This window comes from Leptodactylus fuscus, chromosome 10 (assembly GCF_031893055.1).
Source record: "Leptodactylus fuscus isolate aLepFus1 chromosome 10, aLepFus1.hap2, whole genome shotgun sequence".
Classification (NCBI taxonomy): Eukaryota; Metazoa; Chordata; class Amphibia; order Anura; family Leptodactylidae; genus Leptodactylus; species Leptodactylus fuscus.
The window spans coordinates 14,777,375-14,799,516 of NC_134274.1; the positions used below are offsets into that span (position 1 = coordinate 14,777,375).

The window sequence follows — 22,142 nt, forward strand, 5'->3', positions numbered from 1 at the left end:
ATTATCTCTGTACTGTGACATCACTGTGTGTATTATCCCTGTACTGTGACATCACTGTGTGTATTATCCCTGTACTGTGACATCACTGTGTGTATTATCCCTGTACTGTGACATCACTGTGTGTATTATCCCTGTACTGTGACATCACTGTGTGTATTATCCTGTACTGTGACATCACTGTGTGTATTATCCCTGTACTGTGACATCACTGTGTGTATTATCCCTGTACTGTGACATCACTGTGTGTATTATCCTGTACTGTGACATCACTGTGTGTATTATCCCTGTACTGTGACATCACTGTGTGTATTATCCCTATACTGTGACATCACTGTGTGTATTATCCCTGTACTGTGACATCACTGTGTGTATTATCCCTGTACTGTGACATCACTGTGTGTATTATCTCTGTACTGTGACATCACTGTGTGTATTATCTCTGTACTGTGACATCACTGTGTGTATTATCTCTGTACTGTGACATCACTGTGTGTATTATCCCTGTACTGTGACATCACTGTGTGTATTATCCCTGTACTGTGACATCACTGTGTGTATTATCTCTGTACTGTGACATCACTGTGTGTATTATCCCTGTACTGTGACATCACTGTGTGTATTATCCCTGTACTGTGACATCACTGTGTGTATTATCTCTGTACTGTGACATCACTGTGTGTATTATCCCTGTACTGTGACATCACTGTGTATTATCCCTGTACTGTGACATCACTGTGTGTATTATCTCTGTACTGTGACATCACTGTGTGTATTATCCTGTACTGTGACATCACTGTGTGTATTATCTCTGTACTGTGACATCACAGTTGGTTAAAATTCTGGATAATATAGTATTCATACTCTCTCTGTAACATCAGCTTTCTATAGAAGTGCGCCTCTCTGGCAGATCTCTGCTGCCTCTCTACTTCTTAGACTGAAGCGTCTTCTTCTCACCTTCTTCAGAGATGGGAATTGCTTGGACTGGACCTCACTAAGCAGTTTATTTCCCGCACACCTTTATTATAATGGTTGTGTGACTGGTGTGTTAGACAGAAATGCACCTTCAGCAATTTGTGTAGTTACAGCACCGCGGGGTGATCTATTATTTATCGCCTTGAAGACGCTATGGACATTTCTTTTCACTTTTCTTTCTCCTGGTTTTGCACTGACATAGAATATATTTCTCAGATTTAGTTTGCTGCTGCACACACTGTCTTAGAGCCATACAAAATAGAGAATGAAAAATCAATTTCTAGAGCCTGAAATATGAAGATAAAGACTGAGATTAACTGGACAGAGCTAGTTTGGGACCGGTTACCCCTAAGAAAACGTGAATTATAGATGCGAGATGTCGGAGTCCTTATAGTCCACAGTCCTGAGCTACCATGACGTGGAACTTGAGGCATGCTGTACTATAAATATTCAACAATTTTTTTAAAAAATTGAAATTTTTTGTAAAAATTTTTCAAAAATTCCAGCATAAATTCATCAAGTTAATAATTACATTCTATATTACATCAAATATTTTTAGATTTCTCTCCAATCATCAGCAGTGACTTTGGTTAAGTGATCGGGAAAGACCGGATCCCCATCGGCGATCGAGCAAATTTCACGATCGGGATTGGCTGGAAAATGATCAAAAATCAGGTTTTAAAATCTATCCTGAAATCTCAAGATCGGTTCAACCCCATCTCTGACCCCTGCGGAGGACTTACATGGTACAGTCCATACATTTTTACCCTACACAAAGCCTAATAACTGAGATGGTAACTCCCTAGAGAAAATAGAGTGACCAATAATTCTATGGGGGTCACCATAAGATGAATTGTAAGATTTTGAGGTTTTGCTGTAGTTTTATTAACACAGTGCAATTATAGATGTTGTCTCTTCTGGAAATCAATGGTGCATTACCAATCCCATTCACATGTTGCGATAGCATAGTACAAATTCTTGGAAATAATGACTTTGTCCCATTGACTTTAAAGGATCCATTTCTTCTTTTTCTTCTTGGTATCATAATTAATTGTAAATTATGTAGAAAAGAAACTCCTCTCCAGTAATACATCTGACCCATACGACGTGTGATAGTGTGAAGTCGCACGTTATTTACCGCCTACTCAATACATGGTGGGAAATTATACTATAGTCAGCGAGCCCTCCGAGACTCCTCATTAGCCCAGATAACTTTGTAACATACATTGTATCTGGTTTAACGGTGCAAATAAGGCTAACATAGTGATAATTATCAACTTACATCATCAAATTAGCAGATAAGTTTGTAGAATCTTAGATCAGCATATGCAAATTTACTTTCACTAGTTAAAGGGGTTGTCCCATCACAAGGATCCTATCTATACTGCTTGTTATTGTGAATGTAAGACTTTTCCTAAATACACTGCTTCAGCACAACTTCTTTGTTTGTCCACTATCTTACTTTATTCATTTCTTTGTTGACACAGCCCTTGACTTATCTGCTCAAAAGTCAAGTGATGTATCTGCTGCTCTGAGGGGGGAGGGAGGAGAGGCTAAGTGCAGGGAGCGAGCCTGTGTTTCTAGCTATTCCTGTGTCTACACCACGTGACCTAGTTTCCTGCACTCAGATAGGGGAGAGGAGCTGCTTTCATTTCTGAACTCGTCTTCTGTTCTCCTATTTATCAGGTTAGCTAATTCAATTGTGTTCATTATGGCAGAGACAGGCAGTATTGTGCATATAGTGTTTGAGGACCTTTGATGACATCACAGGCCCTTCAGCCGCCCCATAAGATCACGCTATGCGGTGGGCGGAGCTACACACTAATTTGAGGGTGGAGATAAATGGCAGGTTGCATGAAACCCCACCCACCAAATGACGCAAGAAACCAGGAAGAAAGAAGATTTTACAGCAGTGAAGACTGGTGAGTATGCAACATGGGAATACCCCTTTAAGGGGGCTGGGTCATGTTTCATAGAGTAATGTAAGAATTTCACTAAATCTAGATTGCAGTTAAAAAGATTTCTGAAGTTATTGATTATTTTTAGTCTTTTATAGTTTGAAAGCTTACTACTAAATCCTGCAATCTTCACTCTGGCCGCTAAGCCTAATAATCAATTTACCATTTTCCACTTCTTTAGCGGTTTTCTTGGCAGTAGTCATCCCATTTACATCACAGAGCAGATAAAGCCTCTATAGATGATACCATTGACCAAGCATTACATTGTAGCATACCACAGTGATTTTACATAGGACTGCAGATACCACCACTGACTTATCTGTAACCGGTACATGTATTTGTATCGCCTTATAAATGGCTCTGGCACTTTCCTAAAGGTCACATCGTAAAAGATTGGTGGATTACAATTCCGTCTTAGGTTGACCACTTCAGTATAGATAGATGTGTGATTATTATCTTAAGGGAATGTTTTTATAGAAGCTTTACCCTGAATGCAGGGAAGGAGCAGCCGTGACCTTTGAGAGTCAGTGGGACGCTGGATGTGCTCTATGGTGCTGAGCGCTTCTTTACAGCGCTGGAAGGTTTAAGAAAAAATTCATTCTGTCTGAGAATAATACGGAGGACAGGTTTCTGCTTTACTCTATAAGGAGACATCTTATAATTCAACCTGAATATATTTAGCGGCATCTCTTATGCTGGGTCATGACTGTTCTGGAAATATTACATCTGTTTACCTATATAGGAAAGTATAAAGTTGTATCTCAGATAAGAAGCCTTGTGTATACAGGTGCGGACACACTTAAGGCATCTCCAATCTGTTTTAGAATTAGACTTATCTTAAAACCAGTTCAATGTGGTTGCCACAGACCGACATAGATAAGATGGTCAGCATATCACTTACAAAATCATGTTATTTAGGAAAATGAATTTATCATTCACTGTATCCATTCTTATGTTCAACTATTCAAGAAGGTCTACAACCTCAAATTAACACTATATCAATGTCACCACATCATCATCTCAATAGCCTCTACCTTCATCTACTCTCTCTATCCCTCTTCCCTCATGGACTGTAAGCTCTTGCGGGCAGGACCCTCAATCCCAATGTGCCAGGTGGTCACTGTTATATTGTAGTTGTGTTGTATATTGTCTGTACCGTATATAAACTCTCAAATGTAAAGTACCAAGGAAGTAATATAATAATGTACAGTACCATGGAAGTAATATAATGTACAGCACCATGGAATTAATATAATAATGTACAGCACCAAGGAATTAATATAATAATGTACAGCACCATGGAATTAATATAATAATGTACAGCACCATGGAATTAATATAATAATGTACAGTACCATGGAATTAATATAATAATGTACAGCACCATGGAATTAATATAATAATGTACAGCACCATGGAATTAATATAACAATGTACAGCACCAATATAATATAATAATGTACAGCACCATGGAATTAATATAATAATGTACAGCACCATGGAATTATTATAATAATGTACAGCACTATGGAATTAATATAATAATGTACAGCACTATGGAATTAATATAATAATGTACAGCACTATGGAATTAATATAATAATGTACAGCACCATGGAATTAATATAATAATGTACAGCACTATGGAATTAATATAATAATGTACAGCACCATGGAATTAATATAATAATGTACAGAGCACCATGGAATTAATATAATAATGTACAGCACCATGGAATTAATATAATAATGTACAGTACCATGGAATTAATATAACAATGTACAGCACCAATATAATATAATAATGTACAGCACCATGGAATTAATATAATAATGTACAGCACCAATATAATATAATAATGTACAGCACCATGGAATTATTATAATAATGTACAGCACTATGGAATTAATATAATAATGTACAGCACTATGGAATTAATATAATAATGTACAGCACTATGGAATTAATATAATAATGTACAGCACCATGGAATTAATATAATAATGTACAGAGCACCATGGAATTAATATAATAATGTACAGCACCATGGAATTAATATAATGTACAGTACCATGGAATTAATATAATAATGTACAGCACCATGGAATTAATATAATAATGTACAGTACCATGGAATTAATATAACAATGTACAGCACCAATATAATATAATAATGTACAGCACCATGGAATTAATATAATAATGTACAGCACCAATATAATATAATAATGTACAGCACCATGGAATTAATATAATAATGTACAGCACCATGGAATTAATATAATAATGTGCAGCACTATGAAATTAATATAATAATGTACAGCGCCATGGAATTAATATAATAATGTACAGCGCCATGGAATTAATATAATAATGTACAGCGCCATGGAATTAATATAATGATGTACAGCATCCTGGAATTAACGGTTCACTATAAATATAATGATAATAATAGTAATATAGACATTTATGATTTGAGTAGGAGTATAAAGCAGAGTAAATCCTGACAGGACTCCTAGGAGAGACCGTAAGAGTCCTGCTTACCCTGCTCAGGATGACTGACAGCTAGGGTTGAGCGATCAAGATCGGATTCCGATCGGCGATTGAATAAATTTCACAATCGCGATCGGAATTCCAATCTCGATCTTTTCCAGCGGGATCGAGGTCAGAGGGTATCTCAACCCTAAAAGTGACTTTTCCTATAGAGAAGCATTGCCTAGTGTTGAGGGATCGGAAAAGATCGGATTCCGACCGGCAATCGAGCAAATTTCACAATCGGGATTGACTGTAAAATGATCCCGAAATCTCAAAATCGTCTCAACCCCACTGACAGCCTTCTGTGTACACATACTGGTACAGGGGAGAGCTGTCAATCACTGTGCGTAGGTGGAGTAACCAGGACTCTCACTGTCTCCTTAGGAGTCCTTCCAAGAGCGAATCCATTTTTAACTCTGAAATCCGGCTCTAACTCTTATCCTACTAATATTATAAGTGTGAAAGTTTGTGTGTTTGGATGTTTGTGAGTTTGGATGTTTGTTCCCCAATCACGCTAAAACGCCTGGACGGATTTGCGTGCAATTTTCCACAAACATAGTTTTCCCTCAGGATTGAGTCACAGGCTACTTTTGGTGCCACTAAACAACATGGCTTCCTAGCAGGAGACTCACAAAAGCAGGACTCCTAGCCCCAGCTATAGACTCACACACACTGCCTGGCATTTCCTGCCTCAACCTGCCTGCACACTCCTTACTGTCACCTCAGGAGTAGCCCTCACTCTACTCACTCACATTTACATATAGCTTTCCACTATACTGTATAACAGATCACATTGTCTGTATCACTACGTACACAATGTAAAAGAAAAAATATATATATCCTTGTACCGTGTTAGCCAGTGGATATGAAATGAAAGAAATTTTCTGAGAGAAGTCCTCAGTAGTTGATACCTTTTTTAATGGCTAACTCAAAAAGCTCGATATGTCATCAAAAAACTTTTTGAGTTAGCCATTAAAAAAGGTATCAACTACTGAGGACTTCTCTCAGAAAATTTCTTTCATTACATACACAATATAACACATCACATTGTCTGTATCACGACATACACAATACAACACATCACATTGTCTGTATCACGACATACACAATACAACACATCACATTGTCTGTATCACTACATACACAATACAACACATCACATTGTCTGTATCACGACATACACAATACAACACATCACATTGTCTGTATCACTACATACACAATACAACACATCACATTGTCTGTATCACTACATACACAATACAACACATCACATTGCCTGTATCACTACATACACAATATAACACATCACATTTGCTAGCCCACCAAACTTTTTAAAGCACTTTTACAGTTTCACACGTCTGTGTCCGCCCAATTCTCAAATCACCGCAGACGAAGTCGCAGGTAAAAGCTAGTAAGTCTATAAGATCACTCTAAGACAAATACTAATACATCCCAATAGGGTATTCCCATCTCTATTACTCTTACAAATTACAATGAAGTTACTTAAGATGATGATAAAAAAAACCTCAGCTCACAAAACCGAAAACTGAAAGTCTTAACGTTCGTCCTTTTCGGAACTAAGCAAACACTTCCCAAGCTTGGCCGTTATCCAACATCAATTGGTTTACATGCTGATAATTAAAGGTCATCGCATCTTTTATATACCTCAAAGCGGAGCCCGGATACGACAAATTCTATTTTATGATTCCTATACAGCCATTGACCAGATGTCAAGAAGCAGCGATTTATTTCTTTATTGATAATTATCATTAAAAATCATTGTCCAGATCCGTCATAGGAAGAGGGAGACATTCAAGATGGAGTCATTACTTGCATAATTGAGATCAAAAATAACACATTCTGCTGAAATGTTTTCAAGCTCTATACCCATAAAACATGCAAATTGCCTTTTACATTTGACCCAGATGAGTCGGGGAACTCATTTACATCAACAGAAATTGCAGATTTAATTAACACAGGAAGCAAGGAATGATACAAATTTTAGAAAAAAATTCTGAAAAAAAGCAAATAATTACCGGCTGAATATAATGTAAGCAATCCAAAAAATTGCAAATGCAATATAACAAATGACATTCGCCCGGCTATTAAGATAACAGTTCTATGTTGTAGGTTACATCCCGCAGCGGGCGACAGATAACAATGACAGCTATTTGTTCTGCCGTTCAGTAGCCGGTCTCTTAATGGGTACACATCCACCGCCGTAATGTATTCATTGGTCGCTCAAAATTTCTATTTCCCTGACACTGGATATCATAAGTAAAAATGGTGTGCATGCTTAAATGCCTGTAGAAGTTAATAGCGTACGTTTCGATGAAGGTGATGTAGAAGTCAAGTTACGGGGCTTCTTCTTCTTCTCAGGATAACTTGTCGTGAGGAATAACACCATTTCTGGATTTTCCCTTCTGCAACATCTAGCTCGAATTCTTAGTTTTCCTTATGCCGGTGAGTGGAGACCAGCTATTATGTCTCCCATAGACAGCACATGTAGAAAGCAGGAGATTCTACATCCCAACCTCTTTTACCACTTTTTTGGGAAGTAACAGTATTATGGGGGACAGCAGGATTTCTACACAGCTCCTACTCTCTCCATAGACTTCTATGGAGAGCTGTAATTTGATAGTTCTGTGAATTTAGACTTCTATGGAGAGGTGTAATCTGATACTTCGGTGAATTTAGACTTCTATAGAGAGGTGTAATCTAATACTTCAGTGAATTTAGACTTCTATAGAGAGCTGTAATCTGATACTTCTGTGAATTTAGACTTCTATAGAGAGCTGTAATCTGATAATTCCATGAATTTAGACTTCTATAGAGAGCTGTAATCTGATACTTCCTTGAATTTACAATTCATTTTAGGAAAGCAAGTTGTAATTCTGGAGAGATTCCTCAGTTTAGTGAGGGAAGGAGTGGAATAGAGCCAAATAAGATAAGAAAGAAACATTTCTTAAGGACATGGTAGAAGTTCAAAGCAGGTGGCAGAGGATCAAAATAATAACCAGGAAGAGTGTAGGGCTCCATGTAAGCAGAGAAAGGTCAAGCATGGGTAATCGTAACATACAATATCAAAAGACAAGACCACCAAAACTAGCCAGCTAGAACCTTATAGAAAGACCTTTACTACTGTATTATGTACAAAGAACATAAACCGCACAATTCCAATGAGTAGACCACAAGCAGAAAACATAAATATTGGAAACTTCTGAACTCTTTTATGGATTTTCACAACTGGTAAAAGAAATAATCCACAAGGCAGCCTCTTCATTTTACATACCATTCGATGCATGATCAGCCAAAGTAGTCATGAAGGTCACTGCGGGTGATTTAGCAAATCTGGCAAACTGAGCTGGCAGCAGGGGAGTGACACGAGCCTCAATTCTCGAAGGATGACCTAGTAAGACAATAGATAACATTAACATTAGACGTCATGAAAAACTGCTAAAGGACTGGGCTAAATCTATAAGCACTTAGTAACTCTACCAATTCCAGAGCAGTGGTTCTCTGCCATGGCGCATACCCCTTGAGACTGCACTGTGTACCCCCTGTGGTATGTGTGGGTAAGAAAAGTTGGCACATGTAGCATGCCAAGCATAACCTTTTGTTTATCGGGGCACCTGTGGTAGGCACACCTTAAAAAATTCTGAATGTCTTTTAGCTTCCAACCTTTTTATCTCATCAGATCTGGTCTTATCATCACCCATAGTAAAGCTGAAATCCACCAGTTCACTCCTTATCTGCCCTGACATCTGCCATCGAAGGGCATCAAAGGGAGAGATCCAGACATCCAGTAGGTAGTTGGCCAGTCACGTCATACATGTCGTTAATCTAACGTGCTGGCAACCTTAACTGATCCAATAAAATGCATCTGGACATCAATATTACGCCTGATAAAATGTTTTATGTCACCGCAGATGAAACTGCATGAAAAATAAGAAGATAATGAAAACATCATTATATCGTGAATGAATCCTCTTCAACACTCGGGAAAAGTTTTTACTTCCATTCATTATTAACACAAAGCAGAAAGTCAGTATAATTAATTACAATAACTTCCCAACTAAGGAACATTTATCATCTGTGACATTTATATCAATGTTTTAATGTAAATTCCAACTAAAAGTTTTTTTTTTTAAAGGTAGCCATTAATCATGCTTAGGATTTGCCAAAATGTGAAAGCACATGTATTGGCCTCTGCCTCGCTCCCTCTGGAAAAAGTGCACAAAATATATTTCGCTCTCCAGGTTTCTGTCTGACGCTATGTAGAAGTTTCGGTATCTCTTATAACATCAATCAATAGCAACAAAACCATAATTCTGCTGCCAAAAATTGGGAAAAAATTGGCCACTATTGTCCTCGGGGGTTTTCTTTTGCCTTCGTTTAGAAAGGAGACCGTAGACATGGGAGTTGTCTAGAGATGAGCGAGTAGTAGAGATGAGCGAACACTAAAATGTTTGAGGTTCGAAATTCGATTCGAACAGCCGCTCACTGTTCGAGTGTTCGAATGGGTTTCGAACCCCATTATAGTCTATGGGGAACATAAACTCGTTAAGGGGGAAACCCAAATTCGTGTCTGGAGGGTCACCAAGTCCACTATGACACCCCAGGAAATGATACCAACACCCTGGAATGACACTGGGACAGCAGGGGAAGCATGTCTGGGGGCATAAAAGTCACTTTATTTCATGGAAATCCCTGTCAGTTTGCGATTTTCGCAAGCTAACTTTTCCCCATAGAAATGCATTGGCCAGTGCTGATTGGCCAGAGTACGGAACTCGACCAATCAGCGCTGGCTCTGCTGGAGGAGGCGGAGTCTAAGATCGCTCCACACCAGTCTCCATTCAGGTCCGACCTTAGACTCCGCCTCCTCCAGCAGAGCCAGCGCTGATTGGCCAAAGGCTGGCCAATGCATTCCTATGCGAATGCAGAGACTTAGCAGTGCTGAGTCAGTTTTGCTCAACTACACATCTGATGCACACTCGGCACTGCTACATCAGATGTAGCAATCTGATGTAGCAGAGCCGAGGGTGCACTAGAACCCCTGTGCAAACTCAGTTCACGCTAATAGAATGCATTGGCCAGCGCTGATTGGCCAATGCATTCTATTAGCCTGATGAAGTAGAGCTGAATGTGTGTGTTAAGCACACACATTCAGCACTGCTTCATCACGCCAATACAATGCATTAGCCAGTGCTGATTGGCCAGAGTACGGAATTCGGCCAATCAGCGCTGGCTCTGCTGGAGGAGGCGGAGTCTAAGGTCGGACCTGAATGGAGACTGGTGTGGAGCGATCTTAGACTCCGCCTCCTCCAGCAGAGCCAGCGCTGATTGGCCGAATTCCGTACTCTGGCCAATCAGCGCTGGCCAATGCATTCTATTAGCCCGATGAAGTAGAGCTGAATGTGTGTGCTTAGCACACACATTCAGCTCTACTTCATCAGGCTAATAGAATGCATTGGCCAATCAGCGCTGGCCAATGCATTCTATTAGCTTGATGAAGCAGAGTGTGCACAAGGGTTCAAGCGCACCCTCGGCTCTGATGTAGCAGAGCCGAGGGTGCACAAGGGTTCAAGTGCACCCTCGGCTCTCCTACATCAGAGCCGAGGGTGCGCTTGAACCCTTGTGCAGCCTCGGCTCTGCTACATCAGAGCCGAGGGTGCGCTTGAACCCTTGTGCAGCCTCGGCTCTGCTACATCAGAGCCGAGGGTGCGCTTGAACCCTTGTGCACACTCTGCTTCATCAAGCTAATAGAATGCATTGGCCAGCACTGATTGGCCAGAGTACGGAATTCGGCCAATCAGCGCTGGCCAATGCATCCCTATGGGAAAAAGTTTATCTCACAAAAATCACAATTACACACCCGATAGAGCCCCAAAAAGTTATTTTTAATAACATTCCCCCCTAAATAAAGGTTATCCCTAGCTATCCCTGCCTGTACAGCTATCCCTGTCTCATAGTCACAAAGTTCACATTCTCATATGACCCGGATTTGAAATCCACTATTCGTCTAAAATGGAGGTCACCTGATTTCGGCAGCCAATGACTTTTTCCAATTTTTTTCAATGCCCCCGGTGTCGTAGTTCCTGTCCTACCTCCCCTGCGCTGTTATTGGTGCAAAAAAGGCGCAAGGGAAGGTGGGAGGGGAATCGAATTTTGGCGCACTTTACCACGCGGTGTTCGATTCGATTAGAACATGGCGAACACCCTGATATCCGATCGAACATGTGTTCGATAGAACACTGTTCGCTCATCTCTAGCGAGTAGTATTCGATCGAGTAGGTATTCACCCGCATGTCCGCACTACAAGCGGATCCAGCCCGACCCTCACTCGTGGACTTGGTAAGTATAATTTGATGGAATGTTGCCTACCCCTGAAACGAGCATTTTCCCCCATAGACTATAATAGGGTTCGATATTTGATTTGAGTAATCGAATACTGAGGGGCTACTCGAAACGAATATCGAATCTCGAACATTTTACTGTTCGCTCATCTCTAGAGTTGTCCAAAAAATCTAAAACAAGTGTCAGGACACCTTCCCTGATACCTACTTGCATCTTCCTAGTAAGATGAAGGAGCTTATTTTAACTCTAGCGGTACGATTGTGAAAAATAATGGCTGCCACTGCTCGCTCTACTCTATGTAAAAACAACCCTGGATGGATAGCTTAAGGAGGTATGGGTCACATTTTGGCTGGTCTCTGACATGTTCACCATATTATGGGCAATAGTCTTTACAGTTCCTTAAGTTTCGATGAGCGTAGGCTGCCCTCCAATAATAAGTGGAGAAATAGCGTCCCAACTCATATAATAAAGTAGAAAAATGATTTCACACTCCAAAAATGTTTTTGACTTTTGTTGTTATGTTTTTATTCATCACATGTGGTTACATCCATGTACAGTGAACTTAGAGTGACGTTTCAGTCAATACAGTGACCTTCATCAGACTCTTGGTCAAGTAGCTCATGAGGAAGATAAAGAGCAAAGTAGGAAGCGGTAGTGTTGCTGTTAACGCACAATTCCTTAAGGTTACTAAAGATATAACAGGATGTTTAGTATAAAAATGCTTCTGCAATTCTAAAGGTAAAGGTAAATTATGTAAACCTATGAAAATGTAGTAAACTCCTTCAATCCAACAGCAGGTGTAGAAAAATGTAATATCCCATCTTCTGACCTTACTTTGAGACTTTGAATTTATCATGCACCCAACATATGAGTCTTGGTCATATGATAGACCTCTAAGATCTCGAAGGTCCTAAAACTGTACAAGTCTTTTATGCCTTGCAGATGTTGGGAAGCAGTGTACCCCCAAACATACTATTAAAAAAATTTTCTTAATGGAAAACCAAAAACAGCTGGTAAGGAGTGGAGCAACATTATGACTTTATATTAATGGAATCAATTCATGACTTTCCTTGAAGAATTGCTCCATTAAATGGGATTTCACAGCCTTTAATACTGCGGATCTAGCTTTCGGTTAGCATTTCATTATCTGGATGATGAGGATCTGACAATCCCACCAATTAGCTAATATAGTCATTGGAGCAAGTTTTAGGATTGTGCAGCAGGTGCAGCCATGATATGAGAGTTGCAGCCTGTTCCACTATTTCGGCTTAGTCCAGCATGCATGGTGTTAATCCGTGGTCGGTCTGCTGACTGACACTGGTGTAGGCCTATCGGCATCTGGCTTGAAGCCCCTGGGTTGGTTGATCGGTTCCGCCTTCCATCCATTTAAGGAGGCTGGTTTGGATACTGGGTGCTCTATTATCAAACCAAATACCGCATGCTGCACAACTCTTTAGTTTCACAGAGTTCTGCCTTTGCTAGGTAGGGCTTAGTTAGAATTGGCCCTAAAATTGCCCAGGGAATTCCCACCTAGCTAGCCTTATTCAGGTCTGAACACCCTGCAGTTCAGAGCCCAGTGGGCTCTGCAGGATATTTATTTTTGTTTTTTGTTAATATATCCTGCCAACCGTAACAGCAAGGAGTATACAGTTTCTTATGGTCAGTTCACACGTGAATTGCCCGCGCGAGTTTTGACACCGAGAGAGACGCGTCGAGCCGCGTCGAGCCGCGTCGAGCCGCGTCTCTCTCGTCAAAATCCACCTGCCGCGACCATCGCAGTCGCGGCTTTCCCCTCCGCTGTCGGCTCAAATGAATGAGCCGACATAGGAGGGAGCTGCCTGGGGCGGAAGCCTGAAGAAAGGGCATGTCCTTTCTTTTCTCCGCTAGCGGCAGCCCGCCACTAGCGGGAAAAAAAAGCCCGGTGGTCTACATAGACCACCATTGTAAAGGGGCGGATTTTGAAGCGAAATCCGCTGTCAAAATCCGCCCCTTTGCCTACGTGTGAATTAGCCCTTAGTGGCGTTAACCTACATTCAATTGCAGTAGAATGGAAGTAATGGGAATGACCACTATACAGTGGAAAGAGCTGCCTTCTTCAGGTCTCATTCAATATATAGTTGGCAGTAGCTTACCATATTAGGTTATCTTAGGGGTACCACATGTCACACCCTCACGTATCTGATATCGATGACCAGTCTTAAGGATGGGTCATCAATATCAAAAGTCCATAGAAGACATGGAGTGGAGATTTTAGGATGAGTCCCACTAATATCAAGTTATGCCAAATGGATATTATGAAATCCACACAGAATTTTGGGCCAATTTTGCCGATAGACTAGAAATGCAAAGTTACGTGAGCATGTAATAATTTCATTATCTTGATACGTTTCTCAAATTATTTCTACACATGTGAAGAAGCCCAAGTATAAAATCATAGGAAGCAGAGCAGAATTCCCAGCGTTGCGTTTCATCATTCGCGAGATCTGTTTTTCCAAAAGGAGATTATTACATATAATAAAATGAAAGTTCGGCGTGACTTATAAAAAATGGATAGAAAAACAATTTTCGGTGCATAAATTTAATTCCAAGACGGTTTGTACTAGCTTCATGCCTTTGAATTTTAAATACACACAATCAGCCGTAATTGTTAAGTAAGAGGACGCGGCGACGGTAAAACGGATTCCACACTTGGCAGAAATTACTGAACCAGGTGTTTAAATAGAAAAACAGGATCCTTTCATTACTGAATGGAAAGAGCTGAGGTCACAGATGAAAAAAAATCAGCTGAATCATACACAAAGCAATGCCATTTTATTTCCCTGGCAGTGCAGTCTTAAAGGGATTCATGTTAAAGGGGATTTTCAGGCTGAATGACGAATAGATTTGCACCTGCGCATTGCCTGATCAGCTGTTTACAGGGGCTTGAGCCTTAACAAGTGTAACGTAATGCATTTGTAAAGCAGCTGTGTCTGGCATCACAGCTCAGACCTTTCACTTGAATGGGTCTGAGCTGCGGTCAGGCTATGGGATCGATGAATGTGAGATCACATGGACTGTTAAGTGGAAGGGAGCAGCTCTGTCATTTCAAATAGCTGATCTGTAGAGGTCCTGGATGGTGGACTCCCAAGGATCTTTCATGGATGATGACATCCTAAAGATAGGTAAAAAATTAAGAAGTCCCATAAGTCCACTTTCATTTTTATTGCCATTATCAAATGGAAACATCCCTAAATTTTAGGAAACTGAGGGGGTTAACCTGGAATTTAACACTAATGACCTATAGATTAGTTGAGGTCTGACTCCTATAGAGTTGGGAATTCAATAACCCATGTATGGGCCCCTTCACACGGCGTACGCGCCGCTCATTTAGACCCGTACACGCAAGCGCTTCAAAACACATCCCATTCACTTCAATGGGAGCGCGGGTAAAGCCGGCTTTAGGCGCGCTCCCATTGAAGTGAATGGGATGTGTTTTGAAGCGCTCGTGTGTACTGGTCTAAATGAGCGGCACGCTTACGCTGTGTGAAGGGCCCTATGTCAGTTTTCTGGGTTTAAAGGGGGCTCACATTTGGTCTACAGTCTCTTCTTGCACCAGTTCCTTTCGCACCACATTTCTTTGTCTCATATCTGTATGTCTATGGAGAGTAGAAGGAAACCAGAATAATTCCACGCATACATAGGGAGAATATAGTAACTCCATGCAGATTCTGTCTTTGTATGGATTCGAACCCAGGGCCCCACTAAGACCATTTGAGCACTTACTAAAAGCTTCCCTTGGGGCAGCCATATTGGAAACACATGCTTGCTGTATCATCTGTATACTGTACCAGGTTGTGTGATGCAATGGGAGGGAGTGAATTGACAGAGAAATGTCACAGATTAATATGGTCTCTAGGAAGTAATAGAGTGCAAGATCCCTTCCCCCAGAAGACAGCTTATCTAGCCCAAGAGCAGCATAATAGCAATGTCGCTAAAGCCATCAACCTCTGCTGATCTTGTCCCAATCTAAACAGTAAATCAATCAAGTGAACAGCAGGAAACAGGATGGGCCAGCCCTTAGAGGTAAACGTAAAAAATGAAAATTTTAAGACTTACACAGATAATAGTATAAAAAGTCAGAAACCACTATAAGGACAACAGTATTAAGACAATACTACACCTTCAGGAGATGTTTTGACATCCAATTCTAAATCCTGTGAGAAGGTGACAGGCTGAGTGCTGGAGTCCTGGTATATCAGCCCCGGTTTTCTGATGTATGTGTGGTCCAGTGAAGGTGTTTTGTATAGGCCTCAGCCCCAGGTGTGGGTCCTGGGCTCATCACTGGGCCATAAAAGGCACTTAAGGGCAGATCCTGAGAGCGAGAGGAGGCGCCTGGGTCTGTCCTGAGAGCCTGGTGACCCTGTACTGTGCTACTTTGTTCATGTCGTTGCTAGTAAGCTACACATATAGTTAGTTCTTCACTGTTTATTTAGTGCTCAGACGAGCAGGGTTTTGCCTGCAGTTAAGACTGTAATTTATGTTGCTTATTCGGTACCTGACATGAAGGTTTACTTATTTTTGCTGTTTTTCCATATAAACCTGTTTGCATCAAACATCGTGTCCCTGTCTCTGACTGGTTGAGTCTGCACCATTGCTGCTACCAAGTTATCTTCCCCACAATCCATAGACTTTAATATGGAGTCGGTCCTTTGCCATTAAATTAGTGTCCACTCTAGGAAGACTACTTAGAGTGTCTATGGGCCGTTTTGCCCATTCATACAGAGGAGCATTTGTGAGGTCAGGCACTGATGTTGGGTGAGAGAGTCTGTCTTGCAATCTCTGTTCTAGTTATCCCAAAGGTGTTGAATGGGGTAGAAGTCAGGGATCTGTATGGGTCAATTATAGGCCAAATTCCCCCTGCATGCCTTTATGGATCTCGCTTTGTGCACTTGGACACATTTAGGCTGAAACCCAATTAAGTCTTCCCAAACCTGTTCCTAAAAAGTAGAAAGCATAAAATTGCCTAAATGTATTTTTTTTCTCTGCTGGAGCATTTGGATAGACTGAGGCTACAACGAGCGCAACGTCTACCCAGACAAGCAAATAATTCTGCATCAGACTTCATGGTTTATCAATAATATGTAGCCGGTTATTGTGCTTTTATGGATCAAACATCCAATACTTGCTCAGCGAGCTTTCAGAGGTGTGCACGATAATAAGAACGTGTGGTCTAGAAATTGAAACCGCAGGGTGTCTGGTTTTTACTTATTATTTTTTTTATCGTTTGGATTGTTACTTTCAATACCGAAATAAAATAAGCGCCTTTTCCAGATATAACATTCTCAGATGTAAATAGAGGCTTGGTCTCCTTGTAATAACAAAAACCAGAAGAGGTCATCAAAAGCTCAAAAATAACATAAAGGGAACATTCCGCAGTGTATAGAAGAATAGAAGAAGTTCCGCAGTGTATACTGTAGCCATGCAAGAAGACGTTGTAGGATGAGAGCAATGGACGTTATATGTAGAAAACCCTCCATCTGGTGTCCGTCTGCTTTGCTGGAGGCTTTCTTTTGTCATGTTTTTTAGGATTAAAAAAATAACCAAACCTGACGAAAGAAAGTGCCCATCATGATGTTTGTATTAGAGTCAATGGGAACAGACAAGGGAGGGGGCTCGGTAGACAAATGGAAATTTATACAAAATTGCCAGTGTAGATGTTGAATTGTACCTACAGTAGTGTCTTTGTTCTTAAATGACCATACAGATGGGCTGTTGCTCCGTTGGCACTGGTGGAAACCAATGGGGCCATATATATCTTTACACACAATATTTGGTATGCAGTGCTTTGTTACATTTGTTGTAGAAGACTTGTCCCAGATTCCGCTTAAAATTGGTGCAAGGAGGACTTTTCTCTCCACCGATTGCAGTATAAAGTTGATGATAACTAACTGGAAACCCATTGGACCCTATTATAGTCTATGGGGTCGGAACCACTTTTTAAGCAGACAGGATTTCCATGTTTTGATTCCACATACAGATTGTAAGGATGGAAACTTGACTAGTAGTGTGATCCTACCATTAAAGAGGTTTTCTGGGATTGTAATTTTAATTTTTTTTTTTAAATGTAGATTGTGAGCCCCACATAGAGCTCACAATGTACATTTTTTTCCCCTATCAGTATGTCTTTGGAATATGGGATGGAAATCCATGCAAACATGGGGAGAACATACAAACTCCTTGCAGATATCTTTTTTGCCCTTGGCGGGATTTGAACACCAGGACTCCAGCGCTGCAATCTGGGATTGTAATATTGATGACCTATCCATAGCCTAGGTTATCAATATAAGATCTATGGGATTCCAACACCCAAGACCCCCACACCAATCGGCTAAAGATTAAGCACAAACCATACATGGCATAGGGCCTCATTCACTTAAATGGGACTGAGTTGCAAATAGGCCATGTGACAAATAAACATGGTGTCGCTGATGTATGAGGGTCTCAGTTATCGGACCCCACTGCAAAAATATATGTAGTAACATAAATAAAGTGTTCAGGGGATATTGTCACTCCTTAGGGAGAGACCACCATATAGGTGTGTGGAGACTTATTAAGCCTTTAGCACTCCACTTTGCAAGGAACTATGGGAAGAATATGCAAATCTGCCTTCCATGATGTAATTAAGAAGTCAGTTGCTGCCTCAGTATTGCAAACCAATAGAGGGCGCTCACTGGAATGTGCAAGCCTGTCTTCCCTGATGTAGTTAGGAAGACCGGATTTCAGTGAACCAACCCAATAAAGTGGTAGCATTTCCAGAAATTGTAGAAAGAATTCTATATAAAGTAGTAAAGTATAAAGGGGAAATGTAATTAGGGCAGCAGAAGACGCAACGGATGGTCACCTTTGCAAACCCATTCAAGTGAATGCGTTTGAAAGCTGGCCACCAGGTTTCCATCTCTTGTCCTGTCCAGAAGACGGAAAATGGCCCGATTACACAAACTGGTCAACGAGCGCAGGTGTGAACCCACCCTAAGTTAAAATTAAATACAATAAAAATGTAGTGTTCCCATTGGGGTTATCATTTTCCTTGTTAATGGGGGGGGGGGGGGGTGTCTTTACAGAGTCGGGAACTAGCACCACTAACTGGACCCAGAGCACGGTCCCAGTTCTCAATATATTGTTATATTCTCTGCTGTATAATTTCAACTATTACAAGGAAAAACGTTGCTTTGCGTTGCTTTTTTAGTTTGCCTCAAAACTTTATTGAAAGTAATTGAATTATATTAACTATATATAATATACAAAAATTACCATTTCGAGGTATCCAAACAAGTTAATAAGTCCAAACGATTGCACTCGTAGACCTCAACCTAAACTCAAATTTTCTATAAATATTCTCTAGTTTCCATGGCATTCTATCCATAAAGAAGCGGCTACGATTGTGTAAGGTTTGGGCTTGTGACTGTATCTCCGCATAAGCATGTGTCCATATTGTTAGTATCACACTGGGAAACCAAGCAGAATTTGTCACATCCCGACTCTGCAAGCGAAACACGTTCAGACTATCTTATTCGTGGAAACAATAATACTAAAAAAACATAAAACAAAAAGCAGATATAGTCACATCAATTTTCTCAGTTTTTCCCCTTTATAAATAAAATTGTGTTGCTGTTCTGTACTCGCACGACAACAGCTGAAGCAGCTGGAGAAGGTGGGAAGTCTCTAAAGTACACACAGTAAAATGAATCACACAAACTAACATAAAGACTCACATCGAAACAGCTGCCATCGAAACTGGCCGTCGGCCAAACCATTGCATGGAGCAATATCGGTTGCCGCTACCTACTGAACTCGGGGGACAAACACTTCAAAACACTCGGCAATGTTTCATAGGAGAAGGCGACGCCGGGCTGTATATAAAAGTTCTGTAAACTGTAAAAAGGTAAAAATAAAAGCAAATAAATAAAATCTGTATTATTGTAGGTGTGCAAAATAAGACGGAAAGTTAATACAATAAGGGTCCGTAACATTGCTCTATCCATAGCTATCCTCAGTGAAAGGAGGAGGGATTAGAGATGAGCGAACACTGTTCGGATCAGCCGATCAAAATCTGTTGCCTACTTGAATCCATCAACAAGCAGGTTCTGCTATTGATCTTGTGATGGTGCCCATAGAGATAAGACAATAAAACAAATAGGTGTAAGTTAAAAGTTTTTTCCGGCCCCTAATGCATGTTTCATGCTGATCACCTAATATCCATTGGAAAGGCTGCCAGTAAAGCTGATCTGTGTGTAGTCCAAGTCCAATCAATGTGAAACCTGCATTAGGGGCCGGAAAACCCCTTTGACCTCATGAGCCACAGCTGTAATAATATAAGGTGCCAAGTCAGGAATGTCTCAGCTTGACAGATTTATAACACACACTAGAAAACTTATGCAAAAATTTTGTAGCTCAGAAGCCAAAAACGGCTGCAAGGTTGTGATTTAGTAGCTGCACAGTTCTCTTTAGATTGTTAGTTAGTTCTCTCTATTGCATAGTTGTCACTATTGCACACTTCTCTAGATTGTCAAGTATTTCTCTCTGTTGTACAGTTCTCTCTGTTTTGGGGTAGTTTTCTCTATTACACAGTTATTTCTATTGATGCACACTTATCTATATTGTCATGTGGTTTTCTATTGCACAGTTCTTTCTCTCTATGGTTGCATAGTTTGTTCTGTTTTTCTGTAGTTTTTTTCTATTGTTGCAGTTTGGTCTATTGCACAGTTCTCTCTATTGTTGCACACTTCTCTATATTGTCAGGAAGTTCTCTCTATTGTTGCATAGTTCTCTCTATAGCTGCGCAGTTCTCTGTTTTTCAGTAGTTCTTTCTATTGTTGCACAGTTCTCTCTATAGCTGCGCAGTTCTCTCTGTTTTTCAGTAGTTCTTTCTTTTGTTGCACAGTTCTCTCTGTAGCTGCACAGTTCTTTCTGTTTTTAGGTAGTTCTCTTATTGCACACTTCTTTATATTGTTGCACAATTCTCTCTGTAGGGTAGTCTTCTATATTGTCAGGTCACATACTCAATGTAAATGATCCATAATTATAGAATGTTTTTCCATTGTCAATTTGCTTCTGATGGTCCAGTGCTCAGGACCCCTATGAAATTATCCAGCAAACTACCCTCAAAACTCAATATACCAACAATATACCTTTACACAGACAGATTTTTACAGAAACTGTTACTTATACCCCAGAGCCAGAAGCTATAGGCACAAGCATGTCACTATCAACAGGTACTCCAAGAAATGTTGCTCTCTTTTAAGTCACATGCACATGTAGATCAGCAGAGAGAAGTAGGGAGCGGCGGTACATGCAGCGACCAAAACAAAATCTAAGAACGAAACCGTGATAAAAGCCAGGCAGTTTATCGCTACACTCGGTGGCGTTGATAGGTATATTATTATCCCAACACAAAACAGTCTGTCCTGGTGATAGGATGACTTTAAAAGCATTTCCTATTATCACCATCTTTGAAGCGGTCCAGGAAATAAATGTGGTTAAAGTACTCATGTATATTTTAGCAGCACTTACACATCCTAGAGGTTTATCAAAGGAAAATGAAGAGCAATATTCGATTTCCAAATGTTGAAGTATTTAAATAACCGAGATTGTGCCATCTGTTTCATGAAAAAGCAGGAATTTACGAAAATATTTTCGGAGTTCTTCACTTAGCCCTAGGTATAAAGACACTTGTACATACTCTCGTTCTTACAGTATCTCCTAGGACAGGGATACAGAGTAAGCAGAGATAACAATTGTACCCGGTGGATGTATTCTTAATGGGGTTTAGCCGGTTTTGAGATTTCAAGATCGATTTTAAAATCCGATTTCCGATCATTTTCCAGCCAATCTCGATCGCGAAATTTGCTCGATCGCCGATCGGAATCCGATCTTTTCCGATCCCAATCCTCAACCCTAGTCAATGCTTTTCTATGGGAAAAGTCACTTTTGGGGTTGAGTCGATCTTGAGATGATCTTGATCCCGCTGAAAAATATCGGGTCGGAATTCCGATCGCGATCGTGAAATTTACTCGATCGCCGATCGGAATCCGATCTTTTCCGATCCCGATCGCTTAACCCTAATTCTTAAGTTATTGCCTCTGTTCAGGTCCTTCAGTGCATCATGTGATCACCACTCTTCTATGACCAGATGTCAGTCTCTCTATACGTTCCTATGAGATTTACATAGAGTGTTTCATACGTTAAGAATGGATTGAGAAACTGATTTTGGGCAGAAGAGCTTGTACGAATCGGAGTTTGAGTTCTGGTCATGTGATGCATCTAAGGACCTGCACTAC

General features: G+C 40.5%; 1 protein-coding gene across 1 annotated transcript in view; it reads right to left on the bottom strand.

Moving 5' to 3' along the window:
- TCERG1L (transcription elongation regulator 1 like) overlaps positions 1 to 22,142 on the bottom strand; it is a 110,538-nt gene that overhangs the window by 30,403 nt on the left and 57,993 nt on the right. The window contains exon 5 of the mRNA XM_075257723.1: positions 8,762 to 8,878. Within this exon, the coding sequence (XP_075113824.1) occupies positions 8,762 to 8,878 (117 nt within the window). The remainder of the gene's footprint in view (positions 1 to 8,761; positions 8,879 to 22,142) is intronic.